At 46.3% G+C, this 19,251-nt stretch overlaps 3 protein-coding genes and 1 long non-coding RNA gene across 9 annotated transcripts; 2 read left to right on the top strand and 2 right to left on the bottom strand.

Moving 5' to 3' along the window:
• Positions 1-36: 36 nt before the first annotated feature.
• Positions 37-2,634, bottom strand: eef1akmt2 (EEF1A lysine methyltransferase 2). The gene is made up of 6 exons (XM_088384306.1): positions 2,440-2,634; positions 2,065-2,130; positions 1,639-1,753; positions 1,366-1,473; positions 613-823; positions 37-269 (listed from the first exon to the last, which is right to left on the bottom strand). The coding sequence occupies exons 1-6, from the start codon at positions 2,535-2,537 to the stop codon at positions 172-174; spliced, it is 696 nt and encodes a 231-aa protein (XP_088240432.1). The 5' UTR covers positions 2,538-2,634; the 3' UTR covers positions 37-171.
• abraxas2 (abraxas 2, BRISC complex subunit) lies at positions 2,565-8,506 on the top strand. 4 transcript variants are annotated; one of them, XM_088384302.1, is made up of 10 exons: positions 2,565-2,722; positions 3,468-3,558; positions 3,643-3,679; positions 4,055-4,121; positions 4,235-4,425; positions 4,594-4,713; positions 5,090-5,174; positions 5,250-5,367; positions 5,737-6,140; positions 6,503-8,506. In XM_088384302.1, exons 1-10 carry the CDS (start codon positions 2,651-2,653, stop codon positions 6,629-6,631), a joined length of 1,314 nt encoding a protein of 437 aa, XP_088240428.1. In that variant the 5' UTR covers positions 2,565-2,650; the 3' UTR covers positions 6,632-8,506. The 4 variants fall into 4 exon arrangements, with proteins under 4 accessions (XP_088240428.1, XP_088240427.1, XP_088240430.1 ...); XM_088384301.1 differs by having other exon boundaries at positions 4,591-4,713; XM_088384304.1 differs by having other exon boundaries at positions 5,737-8,506.
• Positions 8,219-10,693, bottom strand: LOC148393034 (uncharacterized). Its single transcript, XR_015860199.1, has 2 exons — positions 9,868-10,693; positions 8,219-8,967 (listed from the first exon to the last, which is right to left on the bottom strand). It is a non-coding gene; the product is annotated as an uncharacterized LOC148393034 (long non-coding RNA).
• zranb1b (zinc finger, RAN-binding domain containing 1b) lies at positions 9,225-18,464 on the top strand. Of its 3 annotated transcripts, XM_088384299.1 has the most exons (11): positions 9,940-10,009; positions 10,084-10,183; positions 11,156-12,143; positions 13,041-13,228; positions 13,533-13,686; positions 14,146-14,217; positions 15,174-15,372; positions 15,514-15,634; positions 15,717-15,846; positions 16,535-16,764; positions 16,838-18,464. In XM_088384299.1, exons 3-11 carry the CDS (start codon positions 11,237-11,239, stop codon positions 17,054-17,056), a joined length of 2,220 nt encoding a protein of 739 aa, XP_088240425.1. In that variant the 5' UTR covers positions 9,940-10,009; positions 10,084-10,183; positions 11,156-11,236; the 3' UTR covers positions 17,057-18,464. The 3 variants fall into 3 exon arrangements, with proteins under 3 accessions (XP_088240424.1, XP_088240426.1, XP_088240425.1); XM_088384298.1 differs by lacking the exons at positions 9,940-10,009; positions 10,084-10,183 and adding an exon at positions 9,225-9,573; XM_088384300.1 differs by lacking the exon at positions 10,084-10,183 and having other exon boundaries at positions 9,871-10,009.
• The last annotated feature ends 787 nt before the right edge of the window (positions 18,465-19,251 follow it).

Genomic DNA, 19,251 nt, shown 5'->3' with positions numbered 1-19,251 from the left:
TAAAGTTGGGTCAGATGCAACAAACTCTGAAAAAAATTGAGTGATTCAATTAAATATTTTAATCTTTGCTAAGGTGAAAATCGTCTTTCCATACATCATGACAAACAAGGTCACTTTATTTAAAAAAAAAAAGGGAGACACACAAACACATACAAAACCCTGTCGGTTGCATCAGCACACTCGCTTGAATATCAAGGCAGTCACGCTGTTTCCCTTTTTGCCTCCAAACCGGAACGTGGGCGTCGGCAACTCCTGTACAAATTGAAATCCTATGAGACACCAAAAAGAGAAAAATATCATTCACAAGGCATCGACAAGCGCACAAGCTTCACACTAACATGCTGAAGTCTGGCGCGTCAAATATGACAGACGACTTCTTTGGAACTCCGCTGATAAAAAGTTGACAGCAAACTGGCCACTTGCCAAAAAACAAATTTCAGACAGTTGTCGCCTGGAGCTTAACAGTCCCGCTTGTGAGACTCGCGTGTTGACTGATGGGTGGTTAATACAAAAAAAAGGGCCTGAATGTAAATACGTCTCAATGCCAAAAGCATTTTGTGTGAAAGGTTTGCTGTACCGTGTATATGTTTTACTTTAACATACAACACACACCTTCTTTGAATCTCTCAAGCAGCTGTTCTTTTGTCCAGTTACAGGACGTAATCGAGAAGAGTCCTCGGTCCTTCAGGGAGGCTTTTAAAGCTTGCACGTAGAGTCTTTTCACCTCGCCGGTATTGTCAGGATTCAGGCTGATGGCGTCAAACGTCCCTTTGTCGATACACACGTCGTAAACCTCGAGTTCTCCTCGACAGAAGTCCACCTCCTTATAAGAAACCATAAAAAAAATAATTTTATGTGCCGTCATACTATTATTATAAGATGACGACAAAAAGTTTTAACTATACGAGAAAATGTGCTTTGTTGATTTCTCTCTCTGCCTCACGCTCCATCCCGCTAATGTCAATATTGACTTCAAAGGTGGTCTTTCTGTCCAAGGAACGCACACACAGTCATGTTCCATGTGAATATATATGCAAGGCTGTTGCATACACACACAGACAAGGCCAATGGGGCGGCCATTACGGAGCAGATGTGCTGCTTTCATTTCCTTGTGGTTTGGAGGTGGTCAAATGTGAATGGTGGGCAAACCTCCATCACTTTCAGGGCCATTTTCAAGTAAGCCACATGTAAACACTGCAAGGGTTTTCCTCTAACCCACCCAGGACCAGACGTAAATCCACTGTGGAAACTGGGATGGACTACAAATATTTCATAATTCCTCATTTTCTATAGCTGCCGGACTTGCTTTTGATTGGTTGCACTGTTCGTAAAATTTCGTACATATGGTAAAGATCTAGAACCCACCTTAACATTGACATGTGTCAAGCCCTCTGCCCGAAGAACACTTTTTGCCAGTTCCACAGAGGCTGGGGAATAATCAATTCCTGTTAAATTCTTGTATCCATGTTTAGCCTTGTGACAAAAAAAGAAATTACATTTGTCATAAATTCTCATTTCACAATAAAAATTCTTTTTACTATGTACCGGTCCCATATCAGAGATAAAAATGCTCAGTTTTGATTAAAATTCCAAGAGATAATTGATTTATATTCATAATAAACTGTATATTTCCCTTACCATCTCAACTAAAAAGGCTCCGTTTCCTGTGCCGATGTCCAGAATGGCAGCATCTTTTGCAATATTAGCATTGTCCATCCATTTTAGCACACGGTTCATGCTTTCCTCACCAAACCTTTAAAAAAAAATCACGATTATTTAGGTATAATTACAATTATAACATTCTGATGGTATATTTTTAAGTTTGGTTCCCTATCACTCAATTGTGAAACTCTTCGTCGGTATTCCACTGCCCCCTGGTGGCCAAAAGCGAGCACAATCTCAATGGCTATGAAAGCATTAAATCATAATGCAATTTAACAGTTTAATTACGCTTAATTATGACATCACTTTGGTCTTTTTAAGTACAATACTGCAGAGTGATATATTGCTTTTTTAAAATAGTTAAAGTAGTTTTAATAACTACGTAAAATGAAAAATTATTACCATATCTCCCCAACGTCCCCAATGTCTTGGAATGTTTCCAATTCTTTCTGGTATGCATTTTCCCAACTGCAGAAACAAAATTGACACTATTATAATTTAAAATTTTAATATTCTGAGCACCTCTAAATATAGATTGATGATTTAAAAAACCAAAAATAACGAAAACGATAAAAACAATAACGACGATGATGATAATAATAGTAACAACAATAAACATAATAACGATAACCATAATAATGATGATGAAAATAATTGCACAGTTTGGTCTTAACGCTAGCTTAGCTGTTACTACCAGTGGTTGCAGAAGCGAGAAATAGTAACTGACAACCACATTATGAATGTTTTATCACGCAACTATATGCTCAAAAGGCTTACTATTCCTTCGTTCCCAACTGTGAAGTTTCAAAATCATTATCCGAGTCTCTGTCCTCTTCTGAGTCGGAACCATGAGTGCTTCTTACGGCGGCTTCCATGCTTGCAAAAACGGCGAGCAAAGACGACTACAACTCCCAGGAGGCATTGCGCCTCTTGCAGCGCCTTCTCAACTACAGGGGGCAGTAGGGGGATTGATAGGGATGTTTCCATCATGGCGGCATCCATTTCAGGTTATACTTTTAGTTCTGTGTGTTACCACAGCGCCAATAGCAACTCGGATCATGTGAGTAGGCCGCGTCGCATTGCCAAAAGCGAGGGGTCGCGTTGTCTTCCCAGCGTTGTCCATCAGCGCCATTAGTTAGCGTTGTTTGCTCACTGTCATGATCTGTTGCTGCCTGGGCTAGCTAGTTATGGTGTCGTCTATTTACCGGTCGATGTGCTCATTATAGCTTGTATAGTTGAACACGTAATTTGTGTATTTATCTATTTGACGGCCACAGACTGGGCTATTGGCTAATCATATTTTTAAATCACGGTTGCTCATTTGTGTTATTTTATTATCGGAAGTGTTGGGGTGTATTTCCTGGAGTGTTTAAGTTCCAGGAAATACTCAGCTCTTAGCTCCCCTGGTGGCTAGCAAGCGTGACAGTTGAGTTTGTCGTTCATTCTTAAATGCTTAATCTAAATTGTCAGCAATGGAAATGTGATTAAACACGTGGAATTAAAGGGTAGCCTCTGTTTGAATTCACCTCGTTTCCGCCTGTCAATCAATTAGATTCCCGTTAACGCCACTGTTGGTACTGTCAAGTCTTCAACTTTACTTCTTAATAACGTGTTGTTCATAAGGTGAATCTTTTGAACATTATATTTCCTTTGGTAAAGGTACCTACTATCCAGAATATGTTCACGGGCTCTATAGTGCGGAAACTAATCCCTGTACAATGGATACCAGGAAGTCCTTACATTAGTTTGATCTGATAATATTCAGCCTATCTTGCTATATATATATATATTTTTTTTTTGTACAGGAGGGCTTCCTATTAGGAGAAGTAAGGCAAGAGGAGACCATCAGCATCAGTGACACGCACATAAGCAGCGCAGAGCTCATCCAGGTTGTAGGTAAGGACTATCTGTCTATTTATCTAATTTATCAGAATTGGGCGTAATGTAAGTGAAGACATCTCTCTTTTTCCCCCCCATCAGAAATCCATAACCATGAACCCTGTGCACGGTTGTTTAGGTAAGCTTTGTAAGAATATTTTTTTTGTCCTCGCTGCACTTTATTCTTCTCCATAGTGCACATGCAGGTGCATCTCAGTTCAAAAAGTGAAGCTCGTATTGAGTAACTTGGTTAAACAAATGAAAAAATCCTTTTCAAAAGGCCTGCTCGTCCCTCATTAGGTGCATGACGGTGTTTTAATGGCTGTCGTCATAATGTTAAAAATGTTGAAGGAGATTAAATTTCTTTGTCCTTTCAATTTTCAGATCTCAATGTAAATAGGTTGAGCCATTGCTTGGGGCCTTCATAACCATTTTAGGACAGTAGATGGCTCCATCTCGCAATATTTCACTGCAGCATCAAGCAAGTGACCTCTTTTTGTTCCCCTCTCTCCAGCTTTTATGACTATGCCGGCAAAATCAACGAAGAACATCTCGGCAGTATTCTCAAAGATAGGAGAAAAGTGAGTGATGACGTTCTGCCTGTTTTATCCGTTTCCTCAAACCAACTGTCAACCGAAGACCTCAAGCGCACAGCCAACTAAATGTCTTTTATTTTACTCACTCCCTCACCCAGCACGTGATTGGCTGGTATCGGTTTCGGCGGAACACGCAGCAGCAGATGTCTTTCAGAGAGCAGGTGGTCCACAAGCAACTGACGCGGCTGCTCGGCGTGCCCGACCTCGTCTTCCTCCTGTTCGGCTTCATTTCCACGGCCAACAGCTCCACGCACGCGCTGGAGTACGTGCTCTTCCGACCCAACCGCAGGTAGTGATGGACACGCTTATGGTCATGCCGCCATTTAATTGATGACGTCATTAACATGGGAACTTCAGTGGACTCTTCTTCTGAGAGTCCACCTAGCACGAATCATTCCAAGAATATTCGAGCGTGGTGATGTTGTGGGGGTGCTAAGTGGTCGTCCGCGCTCAGCAGGTACAACCAGAGGATCACCCTCACCATCCCCAACCTGGGCAACACCAGCCAGCAGGAGTACAAAGTCTCCTCGGTGCCCAATACCTCGCTCAACTACGCCAAGGTCATCAAAGAACACGGGTAGGTCATATTTGCACGCCGCTTCCACGTTCAACAAATGTTTTTATTTGAGCACATGCCAACACGGGATTTTTTTACAAGTTGACACGGAGCCTCTCTGATAAAGTCCCACAACGACAGCGTGAGATGCCCACAGGGCACACGCACACATTACAAACAAATCGATTGGGCGCAGTTAATATCCATCCTGCCGGTTTATAAAGCAGGGCGAGGCGCAGTAGGCCCGCTGTGAACTGACCGTGTCTAATAGACGGCGGAAGTTGCCCAAATGTAACGACAGCGCCGTCGAGCTCAACCGCTCTCGGTGAATTCCTGCAAGGCAAATTTGCATCTGCTCTGATCATGCAAATGTCTCCCGCAACTCACTTCACCGCAGGGCCGAATTCTTCGACAAAGACGGCGTGATGAAGGATATTCGAACCATCTATCAAGTGCATAGTGCGCTGCAAGATAAAGTGCAGGTGAGCAGACTCCCCAAGTGCATCAAATCAACTTTTTATCACGTCGCCTCATTTGATTCCTTCTCCCGTCTCAAGGCTGTGTGCGGGGAGGTCGATCAAAGCGAACGCGTAAAGGAGAAACTTCAAGACGATGTGAACAAGCTGAAAGAACAAATTGCACTCAGGAAACGCAAGACGGCCGAGGAGGAGAGAAGTAAGTCTCTGTGGATTTCTTTGGGAAATATTATTTACCGCCTGGCGGGAAGCAGCCACTGTGAGATCGTAAAGCGTCTGAAAGGTCCTCTCCAAAAACAACAGTCGGCTCGCGCATCGTTTAAAGTGGCCGACATCCTGACCACGCACAAAAAGCCCTTCGCCGGTGGCAGAATGATTTAGGAGATATGACCGCAGGGGCGGAGTCATTATTCCGGCTAGCACCGTAAAAATAAGACATAAGTGCGTGACTCAGCCTTTTCTGACATTAAATGTAATCAAATGTGAGTAGAGAAGCGGAGTGACAGATGGATGGCACACCTTGCACCGTAATACAAAAGCGAGTTGCTGTGTATTTTGTGCTCCACAGAGCTCCGTGAAATGCAGACTCCAAACGCCATTCCAGAGGAGAACACGGAACCTTCCCAGACGTCCCTTCCATCCAGGATATCTTTCCACGCACCCTCGGCGCCCGAGCGGCCCAGCATCTCCCCCAACCCGCCGTCTTATGCCGACCTTCTGTCCCAGGTTGACTCTCTGCTCTCATCCTCTTCCCCGGCCTCCACCAGCGCCGCTCTACTTCCCCGTCCCCAAGCCGTGGGATCCCCGGGCCATCCCACGCCGGGCCCGCTGGCCGCCGCCTCCAATCCTGTCAGCGCACCTAGCTCGCCGTACCTCGGCAATGGCGACGGGTCAAGCTCGGACTCGTTAGACAGGCAAGCGGCGGGGCAGGAGTTCGACGACGACGAGGACAGTAGCGAGTACGAGAACCTGGTGAGCGAAGCCTCCCACCTGCCGGTGACCCCCAGCAGCCTTTTAGCTCGAAGTCGGCTGTCTGCCCTGGGCCCCGACGGGGATGCCCGTGGCTCGCAGACCACATAGAAACGCGGCGCCGGGTGTGTGTGGGACACTGACGCACCTTCTCAAGCAATCATGAAAAAAAAAAAAAAAAAGTGCCAGTCCTGAAAGTGAACGGCATGTGCAGCTGGCATCCCACTATAAAGTCTCGTTCTGTTGTCGTCTTCTCTCCGTTTTAAGAGGAAACCTCGTCAGCTCACTGGAAGGGGGCTCTTTTTGTTCCCTGAGATTTTTTGTTTTTTAATCTTTATTTTTTTTATTTTATGGGCACTGTCTAGGTACTTCATTTGGGACGTCTGGTGTTTAACAAGAGAATGGTGTTAATTCTGCCAACCAGCGTGTCCATAAAAAGGCAGGTCTTGCTTCCCACTCTTTTTTTTTATTTTTTCCCCCCCACATTACACTAACACACTCTTGCGTCACTTTTGCACTATTTATTGCCTTCTTTTAACAACAACCTCTCAAAGAAAACAAAAGGGAGAAGATTAATCAGCCTTGACACTTTTGTTTTGCTTTTTCGTGCACAATTGTCATTTTCGATTTGGGATTTAGGAAGTAAATGACAAATAGATCCGCCACTTACGGCTGCTTTATATATAAATATATATTTTCTTTTGGGGGTTGAGATTGATTAGACGAGAATGTCAACAGAAAACACTGAAATTGTATGGCGCTTCGCTGCACTTAACATAATGTACCATTTTCTTTGCGCTCTACCAATGAGGTCCTGTCTTGCCACTCGTGTGACCACTGCTCAGCTTTTAGCTTTTCTAAGTTAGATGGGGCTTAACACAATGTACTGTAGCTTTACTAACCCGACGCTTAAGAGGTTCCTTTCGACTGCTGCAACACACAGAGCTACCACTGAACTCCATTTTCAAATCAACAACTTTCTCACTGTCGACTTATATAATCACTTGAAGCTTACTTTCTCGCTCACTTGTTCTCTATTAAACTCCTTCATGGAAGGCTCAGTAACCATTTGTAGTGTGTGACTTTTAACTGCGGTGATCACAACAGCTTAACGTATGTCAGACTTCCATCTTTGGTGTCGTTCTTCCTTCTTGGCTGACAATAACCACTGAAGAATCGTACTAGTGTCGTACTGTCGCGACTTGTGACTTTGCCGTCTTTGTTGTTGGAAACAGGAATCCTAACCACAAAACCACATGAAACCTGCTCGGTAATTGTCGGAGACATCAAATCAAAGTCATTGGCATATTTTTAGGACGCTAAAGAACCTGCAGGGTGTTGAATGCGGGCACCAGCAGGTTGTACTCGATTGGGAACTGACGCAATGTCTGGAGATTCAGCTTTTTTGTCCACTTCTTGCTTTTGTCAGGCTTGTTGCATCACTGATCAGGAACTGGCACAATTTAAATGTGACTTCATAATGGCGATGACATTTGTTGTATGCTTTTCCCTGGAGAACTGGAGCATATGAGGAGAAACTAAATTAAGTATTGAATGTACGTAGAGTAGACAAGGGACGGGAACGTTGTAGCATTTAGTTGACATTAGAGCAGGAGTTTGATAATCATGCTCTACAAAGCCCGTGTGATGATTGCTGGGCGTTGTAACGCCTACGGTGGAACCTCTCAAGTTACACAACAACACATGCTGGATGACTTCACTATTTCTTTTAGCATCACAAAAAAATAATCCTTTAAGATTTCCATTTAGATGCTCACTGAGCTGAAGTCTTGAAATGTGATGTCACCTATGGTCACTCCAATTTGTTAGCCTAATAGCGTAAGTGGTCCAAGTCATTTTGAAGCATTTTCTGAAAACACCGTGTCCAGTTACCTTGATTTAATCTGATAAAAGAAAAAAAAAATTCTTAGCATGACAATTTATATCTTTTGAGACAATAAAGTGACTTGAGCAATTTTGCGACTACGCTAACAAAATTGTACCACTTTATGAACTGTTCGACTGTGGAGGTTCCACTGTATTGACTATTGTATTGACTATAACCTCATCTTGATTTAAAAAAAAAAAAAAAAAAAGACAGCAGGGCTCAGGTTTAGTGTTTTATTTTTTTTTTGAAGATGTAATTCTATACAGATAGACACTCATGTACTCATAACTATAGGGGGTAATACTCCCCGGACCCTTCCGATGTTGAATGGGACACCGTCAGACCTCCCCGAAGCACAATGCCGAGGGACTCTTTAGACTTTTAGCTGGTTTTGTGCACTTGAAAGAAAACAAAAGTCATGGCTGAAGGAGCACGGTGTGGTCTTATCTTTGGGGGTTAATAAAGAGACGTGTGTATGTCAGATGGCTTGTCTGTTTTTTCTAATGTTTCCTCATCAAATTTGTGGAGATTGTACTTATTTTTGCACCTAAATTTCTGAGCTCAAATGTGATAATTATTGAGAGAAATTGCTGTCCTCACTTCAAGAGTAACATAAGTCAAGGACCCTAACCCAACTAGGGGGTTAATGTATATATGATGGTTAGATTTGCGCAATACGCAAATGCATCACAAAAACATGCAAAAAGTGTTCATATTGTGTGTGCAGATGGCTGCTCGACTCGTGCCGCTTGTGCTTTTGTGCGTTGCATCAATATACGCATCCCGTTGATAATCATAACATTGGAAAAGATATTCCATCTCGGTCCAGTGTTGCGCGTCGGGCTGACATTGAAGTGGCCATACATTACTGCAGGCTGCTTGCAGTATTTTCACGATGACATCATCCCTTTGGAGTCGACACCACGTGGTTAACTGCCGTTCCTGCAACAACAAAATATAGACACAATTTTACAAGCCTGCGATTAAATAAAGAAAAAAAAATGTCATTTGCTGTTGTAAACTAGTCCATCGATGGGGGGTTGGAGAGGGGGGCTGGTGCTGTTATTCCGGATGACATTGAAGTGTACTGTTTTGCTCTGACGTATCTCTTTAACATGAACAATGACGTATGTCAATTGTGATTGGACAACACAAGAGGATGCGCGGAAATTGACCAATCACAAGACGCGGCATATTCAGGTAGTAAATCCTCGGTCCTGCCTCCCAACTGTAACGCTGTCCAGGGAAGGCTTCCATACTTCTCTCGTTAGTGTGTTTTTAGCCCTTGCCTCGCTCGCTTCCTCTCCCCCTCCGTGCCGCCATTAAAAGCCCTTCTGCTCGACGAAAAGGGGATAAAGATGATTTGAAGAGTTCAACGCGGACAACTGAGGAGGGACGGGGCTCGAGAGAGTGGGTGGAGGCTCTCGCCCTGTGGTTTATATGGACCTCCGCCATCCAACCAAGTCAATATGCGGCTAGTGTCGGCTACGTAAGAGAAGCCCGAGTGGCTTCGGCTGGGAGTGGGCTCTCCACGGCCAACGAAACGAGGTAAGGGGCTTCTCGTTGAGTCCTACTCAACAGCTTCCACTTTCGAAGCGCAACAAGACCATAATCCATTCGTGTTAGCAGCGCGCGGGTGGTTAGCTTGCTCTCTAATTACTTATCTGGCAGGCTGTTAAATCTCGTCGAGTTTGTAACGCAAGGTCGCAAACATCGCGATAGTTCCATCGTTAGGGAAAGTTATTGACACGCTGGCTGACGCCAAAACGCGTTTCGTACCTGGTTTTGAGCACGAAACGATTAGCGCGTCACCTGTGAACCTGGTCAAAAAGAACGTCGTACCTTTGGAAAAAGGTGGGGCGTGTCAGGTTGTTGCTGTGGGATGTTAGGAAAACCATAACAAACAAACAAGGCGCCGGCGGTGCGTTTTGTTGCGCTCATGTGATGAATTTCTCACCGTGTAAACAAACGTCTCAGTCCGAATGTAAGCAATGCGCATGCGCTGTGGATTACCCCCCTTTTTTTATTTGTCTTTAATAGGCTTTGCATTGAATTCAGTTTCAGAGTGTGGGTTAAGTTTCGAGGCGGTCACACGTCTTCCCCGCTGGGTGTCTGCTTTCATTCGCCCCCCTGTCTCTTGTTACCGGCCTCCTCTATGGTACTGTAGGCCACTCTGGCCCCCTGTCTATAAATTAACTTTTACTGTATGTGTTTATGCTCGGTGTTGGGTTTCCATTCCGGATTGTTACTGAGCATTGCTGTATTGTGGGGCGTCAAATACCTCCAGGGCAAAAGCAATTGCACTGTGTGCTAGTAAGCCCAGTCAGTCAGTGTGCGCCAGGCACCCTTTTGATATTGTGCAGATGTGCATTAGCAGAGATTAACGTGCAATATTGGTACTCTGGAGCAGATTATAGAATATCCCCCTCTGAAAATCGTATTCTTAGTGTCGACGGCATAAAACAGATATCAGTACAGACAATACATCTTACCCTTTCGATGAGATCTTATGTAGTAGACTTATGCTAAAGTCAATAATATATCAAAGTTACAAAATGTGCAAGGATTGTTTTAAACGTCTTGATATTCCAAACATCTGTAAAATGAAATTAAAGTAAAAGTACTCAATGTTGGCTCATGGAGTCCTTCATTTACCCAGCGTCCTCAGTGCCAGCGCTTAGCGTTGTGGCTGTTTACTGAGTGGCAGAAAGTGGCCCCTTGCGCTGACCTAATGCCCCCTCCCGTCTGTACTCTGACCCTGAAACTACTCACCCCCTTGATTAACATGTGATCATCTGGTTGACATAGATTATCCCCACTGTAAATTGTACACTCAACGTCACCATGATGAAAACGCCATTAACAGTACAGCCAATGTACATTTTCAATAGTAGGACAGTTAAACAAAAATAGAAGAATAAATAAAAACGACTTGCCTTATGAATAGATGGGCGAGTACGGATACATCAGTCTTGTTCCACAATTTTTTTGGGGCATTGTGTAAAATGAAATTTTATACATCGAGTACGAGAGGTATCGGTTACGGGTATCGGTCTGGGAAAAAAGCTGTATCTAACATCCCTTGCAAAATGTTCCATGTGAAAAACATTCCACGTGTCTTGGGTTGCAGTGCGCCGTTTCCTTCGGAGTGGACCCGCCAAGCTGAGAACCCCACCGAAAGGCAACGAGCCTCCTCGGCGTGGGCGCGACGATGACCGAGCTGGTCGCCAAGTGGGCCTGTGAATACTGCACCTACGAGAACTGGCAGTCGGCCATCAAGTGCACCATGTGCCGCGCGCAGCGGCCCAGCGCGGGCGCCATCATCACTGAGGAGCCCTTCAAGAGCGTCCCACCACTGGACCCCGTCGGCCTCGGCAACAGCCCCACCCAGGGGAGCTCCTCTTTGCTCATTTGTCCCGACTCCAGCGCGCGGCCACGCGTCCGTGCGCCCGATGCCCCAGAGACCAGTTCCAAGTGGTCCTGTCACATGTGTACCTACCTGAACTGGCCTCGCGCCATCCGCTGCACTCAGTGCCTGTGTCACAGGCAGCACGCCGGTCATCAAGGTCAGCCACGGAGTCCGACCGAGTCGCCCCAGACCTCAGGCTCCGGGTGCCGCCCGGCGCCCTCCTCCACTGCCACGGACCCCTGCGAGGAATACAATGATCGCAATCGGCTCAACACACACGCGCAGCACTGGACCTGCGCCGCCTGTACTTACGAGAACTGGTCAAAGGCGCCCAAGTGTGTCGTGTGCGACCACCCGCGGCCCGGACACGGCCCGCTAGCCGAACCCATCGAACTGGCGTCCGAGCCCGAACGGCAGCAGCCGTCCTCCAAGTTTATCGACTGGCGGGGCGGCAGCACGGGGAGCCAGGGCGGACAGGGAGTCGGCGGCGGCGTGGTGGGTTTGGGCGGGGGCTGCAGCAGCAGCCAGAGGAGGTCGCCGCCATCCTCCAAACGTGAGTCGGAGGTGAACATGGACTTTCAGAGGATCGAGGTGGCGTCGGGAGCCGGGGTCGGCAGTCAGGAGGAGCTGCAGGTGGATTTCAAAAAGCTCAAGCAGATCAAGAACCGAATGAGGAGGACGGATTGGCTGTTCCTCAACGCCTGTGTCGGTGAGTTTCAAGCGGATCCAGAGTGACCGCAGCACACTGTGGAAAAATAATTTTCAGAGGGCAACACGTACAACTATGATAGCCAAGTCAAAATAAGTCGTATGCACATTAGCGTATTTTGCCTTTGTTTGGTGAAAAAGTTAAATAAATGACGACAATTGCCATCTATTTATCCTACGCAGAGCGGTTGTTCCAAACAGGTTTACATAGCTCAGTCCACATTTGCTCATTTGTCTTTTTGGTATGCTGATAGACTGCTGCGCTTTCAGCGAGTATCCGGCCACCCACACTGCAGACTGGCCAGCGAAGGGAGAGTGGGAGGATCAGGGTTCTCAGGAAAATTTGTTTTTGTGTTAGTTTTTTTTTGTTTTCCTTTCGCTGTCACGCTACTTGTACAGTTCCCCTTCACGTTCCGTCGAACGGCAGAAGTGATGGACGCTTTCAGGCCGAGGGGACGTCAACTCGCAAAGAGGTCACAGCCCGATTGTGCTGGAGACAATCCGTCACATGAGTTTGTCCTCTGTTGCTAGGGAGGTTAAGCGTGACACACCGCGGCACTGTGTGTGTGCGCGCGCACAGCAGGCTTCCTTCCTCAGGGACCTGTCGTTTTATAAATAGAGTGACAAGTGGCGCCGCGGTCAGAAGTATAAACGTCTTGAGCAACACTCGTGACTTTCAGCCTGCATTATTGAGCACCTGACAGTGACTTGCCATCACCGGTGGTCCTCCGAGTTTCTTGCACAAACGCTCGTGTGCGCCCCAACCTTGTTTTGTGTTGACATGAGAGCAAAAGAAGCTCCGCGCAGTGTTTACAGTATACTCAAGAGGATGCTACACTTGTTGTATGGAGCGTCCGGCATTTCAATTCTCAGCGCTTTGTAATGTCTTTCCACACAGGCGTGGTGGAGGGCGACCTGGCGGCCGTAGAGGCCTACAAGACGTCGGGTGGCGACATCGCCAGGCAGCTGTCGTCCGACGAGGTGCACCTGCTCAACCGTCCGTCGGCGTTCGACGTAGGCTTCACGCTGGTGCACCTCGCCATCCGCTTCCAGAGGCAGGACATGCTGGCCGTGCTGCTCACCGAGGTCAGCGGAGAAGCCTTTCTGAATGTTTGCGGCCGAGGCGCGCGCAGCAGCTTGGTATCTGACGTCGCCGTTATCCCGGATTATGCGTCGGCACGCACCTCGCCTCGCTCGCTGGCCCAATTTGCTGTCAGAGCGGGTCAGCCAGAAATCGCTGAGTGAGACGTGGGAGTGTGCCTGCAAAAATATTTGACTTCACTTCCATCGGCAGCACAACAGCCAAATGCTGCTTCACCGTGTTTTTTTCTATTTTAACTCTGGGCTCTGGTCTGCACAGCTTTTGTCTAAGATGCTTTTCTCTTCTCAGGTGTCCCAACAGGCGGCCAAGTGCATCCCGGCGATGGTGTGTCCCGAGCTGACGGAGCAGATCCGCCGCGAGGTGGCTGCCTCCCTCCACCAACGCAAGGGGGACTTCACCTGCTACTTCCTCACGGACCTGGTCACCTTCACCTTGCCAGCAGGTCACCTTTAGCTCGCTGTCTGGAGTATTGCTCTTGCACAACATACAAACTGTAAAATGCCAGTGTCTGGTTTAGGATTGCTCATCAATGTGCTGGATAATAGCGACCTTGGCACGTGGCCACGAGCAAAGACTCGCTCTGTTTGGCCCGCACACAGCCGATGCATTCATTTGTCTTTTCGGGGAAGAATTGGCTACTGTGTTGACAAGAGCCCCACGAGCATAGACAGAAAGCCAGCGGTTATTGTGGACGCAACAAAAACAAGCTAGCCGGTCTGAGCTGAAGCATTTCGGTCATCTTGTGCTCATTAAAAACCGCTAGAATAGAATAGAAAGCTTTCATTGCTATTTTAAGGTAGGGCAAATATATTTATAAACAAGTATGAATCTATTAGAATTTTTATTTGAATCACTTGTGTATATTTTTTAAAAACATATGTTTTGGCTGTATTTGTTGCAGATATTGAGGATTTACCCCCAGCCGTTCAGGAAAAGCTTTTTGACGAGGTTTTGGACCGAGATGTGCAAAAAGGTAAAATGTTGCACACTTCTTATTACACCAGTGAGTGCGTGCACAAATTGCTGTTTGAGGGAGTTCAAGCAGATCTAAGTTGACGGTGATCCACTTGCTGTCCAAACTCATCCTCTAATGGGAAGCACGCCAAGTGTTTGCATTGGTTTATTCCTCGCACTCCCTCCCTGCCAAAATTGGTCTCTGTCTCCTTGATTGCCCGTCTTGTCTTGAGTCCAAACACAGCCAAAGAGTTTTGTTAATTTCTCAAGGCTTTTTACCTTCTACCAGACGTGCACGCAACCACTTCCACAGCGCTAACAGGCAGAACTTCACTTCACATGTCGTCACGAGGATCACATAACAAGCAACCTTAGCCTAAAAATTTGGCCAGAAAAGACCGCTATGCTTTCCTTTTTTTTTTTTTTTGTAGATTAACAGATTAAGATTTAAATCTGATCACGTGGCCTGGTAAACTGCACGCTGACTTTCTGCACCCCCCCCTCTCCCAAACCCTTAAAGTTGCTCTGATGCACCAAATGCGGCTTCCTATTGGGTCACTGCTTCAGCGACACACTGAGGAGGTCCGCCATTAAATAGATTAAGCTCGCTGTGCTTCAAAGACAGCACGTCCACACAAGGGGCTTGTTGTCCTCCCACCAGCTCACGTGGTCCCTCTTGTATCAGCTCATAGCTAGCTGGTGTCAAATTTGGAACTGGATTCTTGTTTTTCTTTTCTTTAAAGGGATACAATAAAATAGCCTTATACGGTTAAGACCGCAACGATTCTGGCCAAATATTGACTTCAAGAGGATTTTCATCTCATCCAATTTACAAATGTGCAAACAAAACAAATATTACGCATGAACACCAAACGTATAGAACAATACTATGAACAAAAGGAATCATGCAGAAACACAATGTCTTTTTTTTGGTGTGTCAAATCAGTAATCTTATCAATTGCTTATCCCCCCCAGAGCTGGAAGAGGAGTCTCCCATCATCAACTGGTCGCTGGAGCTCGGGACCCGGCTGGACAGCCGTCTGTACGCCTTGTGGAACCGCACGGCCGGCGACTGCCTGCTGGACTCGGTACTGCAGGCCACGTGGGGCATCTACGACAAGGACTCGGTCCTGCGCAAGACGCTCCACGACAGCCTGCACGACTGCTCACACTGGTGAGGCGCTAAAAAAAAACCACACAAAATGTACGGAGGTGCGCTTCAAGCATTTTAAGTCATCCAAAACAGTTTACGTGAAGACCCAAGTGTAAGCCGGCCATCAAAGTAAACTCGAGGTGTGTTTGTTTGTTGTCCAAGGTTCTACACGCGCTGGAAGGAGTGGGAGTCGTGGTATTCGCAAAGCTTCGGCCTGCACTTTTCTCTGCGGGAGGAACAGTGGCAGGAGGACTGGGCCTTCATCCTGTCACTGGCCAGTCAGGTACGCAAAGCCCCCCAGAACCATCACGTCCGGTCCTGCAATGGGTAGAAGTCTAAGTCTCGGCGTCATCTTCCCTCCCCAGCCCGGATCCAGCTTGGAGCAGACTCACATTTTTGTTCTTGCACACATACTTCGGAGGCCCATCATCGTCTACGGAGTGAAGTACTACAAAAGTTTCCGTGGGGAAACGCTCGGGTTCACTCGCTTTCAAGGTAGGCGCCGGTGTTACACGGGCGTTACACGGGCATTGATATATATATATATATATATATATATTTTTTTTTTTTCTTTTAAATTGCAAAGCATTATTTAAAGAAAAATGGTAGACCACATTGATGTGCCCCGGGGCTTCCTTTGTGAGTCCCTCATAGCTGACATAGCAGACATAGCTGCCGTGCACTCTTCTCCACAAGTAAGCCTTTCAGCTATTTCAGCGACTGTAAACATAAAAGGCGTCTCTGGGGAAATGGATGACACACACAAACACGCGAATGTCTGTGTCGTTTTTTTTTTTTGTTTTTTTTTGCAAGGCAATGATGAAAGAGCGTTTGTTGATTGTTTGTAGCGAAAGCGACTGAGCAGGTGAAGCCAGTGAAAGCTCACATGCAATTGCGTTGCTAAGGTACGGCTACGGCGAGTTAGTCAGACAGACAAAAGTATTGGGACCCATACAGGAAGTGAAGAAAAGGCTTCCTGCGGGATTTTGTGTGTGATCATGTAAAATAGGAGCTAATAAGAGAACCAGTGTAAGAAGATGTGGCAGAATTCTTGCATGTTGAGAATCGGTAACGTCAGATTCAGATCAGATTCGCCGAACAGTTCAGTCGAACGCAGAAAATCTGATTGAACACGTCGAGAGGCTTCTTTCTGATGCCGTGTTTGACGCATGTGCGTTGCCAGGCGTGTACTTGCCCCTGCTGTGGGAGCAGAGCTTCTGCTGGAAGAGCCCCATCGCGCTGGGCTACACGCGCGGCCACTTCTCCGCCCTGGTGGCCATGGAGAACGACGGCTTCGACAATCGCGGCGCCGGCGCCAACCTCAACACAGACGACGACGTCACCGTCACCTTCCTGCCGCTCGTCGACAACGACCGCAAGCTGCTGCACATCCACTTCCTCTCCGCGCAAGAAGTAAGTTGTTTGCCGAATACGTCGGTCTCATTTTTCTTCCATTTTGACTCGGCCGCATGGTTTTTTTTGTCAGATGGGCAACGAGGAGCAGCAGGAGAAGCTGCTGCGCTCGTGGCTGGACTGCTGCGTGACGGAAGGCGGCGTGCTGGTGGCCCTGCAGAAGAGCTCACGCCGACGCAACCACCCACTCGTCACGCAGATGGTGGAGAAGTGGCTGGACGGCTATCGGCAGATACGGGCCTGCGCCGCGCTGTCAGACGGCGAGGAGGAGGAGGAGGACGACGACGAGTGAGTCCTCGCTGGCCGCTCGAGACTTAGGGACAAACTGACCCGCGCTGAAAATGAAAAGGTTTACAAATTCCAAACCACCTTTTGTTTCTCCAATGTGACAACACAAGTGGAATTCCCACATGTAAATGCAGGCGTGGGAAGCCCTTTGAAGCATTCAGTCCACGTCCTTCGGCTTCTTCTCTCTAGTAAGACAATTCAGTCGTAGAAGAACCACATCTTCCTAGTTTCTGGCACTGCTCATCGCCACCTTTGGGTTTGACCTTCACATTTTTCTTACTACTAGTAGCACTTTTGGGCCCAAAGCCACTTGAGCATTTATTTGTTGTCCAACTTAAGGTCCTTGTACTAAGTACGCTTTTTGCTCCAACTAATGTTTTATCCACTACTAGTGCCACTTTTGGCATAGGGGTTTGGATGTGAAAGTTATACACCTTTAGTTTATAGCTGCAGTTCATATAGAATACAACTCAGTTCAAGGTCCTTGTACGGCTATCCGCTTTGTCATCACGAGTGAGAATTCAATAGACTAGTAGAATTCTTTTCGGGTTCAATTGTGTGCCAGCCGGTAGGCCAAAAGGTGCTACTGGGTGTACTCACGGACCTTATTCTGGATATGGAATGAACGCTCAAAGGGTTTTCCATAATTATGCATGTGGTTGTTGAAAAGAAAACGACTTATATTCGAATATGAACTCTACCAGCATTTATGTGTTCAGTACCAAAAGTAAGCACATTATTTCCTATTTGGGTTTTGGGAAATATGCGGGGGGGGGAAATGGACAAAGCCATTGTTGTGTTTAGAAGTTCTAATGAAGCACTGCACATTTGTGACATTTCTATATGAATATGATCGCTTGAATGAGGTCAAGGATGCTCTTGGAAAAAAAAAAAGGGAGGGAGACGTTCCCTTTAATAAGTGGACTCACACTATAGAAGTTTGCTTTTGTTTTTAGTCAACATATTTATTATGATTGTATATGGAAGCTCATAATCTGTATATTTTTCAGCTTTTTGGGAGGTTGATGAAGAAGCGACATCTCGATTTTACCGGTGGTTTTAATTTTTCGGTAGTACCTCAAGGGGACGTCTACAACCTGGTGCTTGTTTTTCTTATTTTTCATTTCGTGTCCCATCACGTCAGCTTTTAGCCTACCCAGGTCACCTTCACGCACCTCGTTTGTGTGGTCAAGTGTCTCATCGTCATGGCAGCGACATCAAAACCAAAGCAGATGGAGAATTCACTTCTATGTTTTTGTTTTTTTTTTTCCTCGGTTTGAGTGTCCACTGCTGATGTGTTGTTTGCTATTGATGCAATAGCAGGTCACCTTACATACATGCAAAAGTGTAACACAAACAAGTGAGCAAAAAATCAACAACCAGAGAAATAAACACATTTTTCAATGTTTCAACTGCTTATTTCACATTGGACAGAGTGTGTTGTTGTTAAAGAATTGACCATGACATTTAAGGAAATAATGACCATGTATAGCACAGATTTCAAACTGCAGTCCTTGGGGCCGCATTCCAACATGTTTTCCAAGATTCCTTCGTTAAGTGCAGGTGCGTGAAAACTTTTAGCTCTTTTTGAACGTGAAAGTGGCTAAAAGTTTTCACGCACCTGCGCTTGACGAGGGTCACTTGGAAAACATATTGGAACGCGGCCCGAGGACTAGAGCTTGACACCTTTGACCATATTTCCCTAATAAAGTGGCCTGTTATTAGGTACACTTGAAAATGGCGGTGTACCTAATGGAGTGTCCGTGTGATTCCCTCGTTAAGTGCAGGTGCGTGAAAACTTTTAGCCACTTTCACGTTCAAAAAGAGCTAAAAGTTTTCACGCAGGTGCGCTTAACGAGGGTCACTTGGAAAACATATTGGAACGCGGCCCGAGGACTAGAGCTTGACACCTTTGACCATATTTCCCTAATAAAGTGGCCTGTTATTAGGTACACTTGAAAATGGCGGTGTACCTAATGGAGTGTCCGTGTGATTCCCTCGTTAAGTGCAGGTGCGTGAAAACTTTTAGCCACTTTCACGTTCAAAAAGAGCTAAAAGTTTTCACGCACCTGCGCTTAACGAGGGTCACTTGGAAAAAATATTGGAACGCGGCCCGAGGACTAGAGCTTGACACCTTTGACCATATTTCCCTAATAAAGTGGCCTGTTATTAGGTACACTTGAAAATGGCGGTGTACCT

Source organism: Syngnathus floridae, chromosome 9 (assembly GCF_059516105.1).
Source record: "Syngnathus floridae isolate MCC-2025c chromosome 9, RoL_Sflo_1.0, whole genome shotgun sequence".
Taxonomy (NCBI): Eukaryota; Metazoa; Chordata; class Actinopteri; order Syngnathiformes; family Syngnathidae; genus Syngnathus; species Syngnathus floridae.
This window is presented reverse-complemented; position numbering and strand designations above follow the sequence as displayed.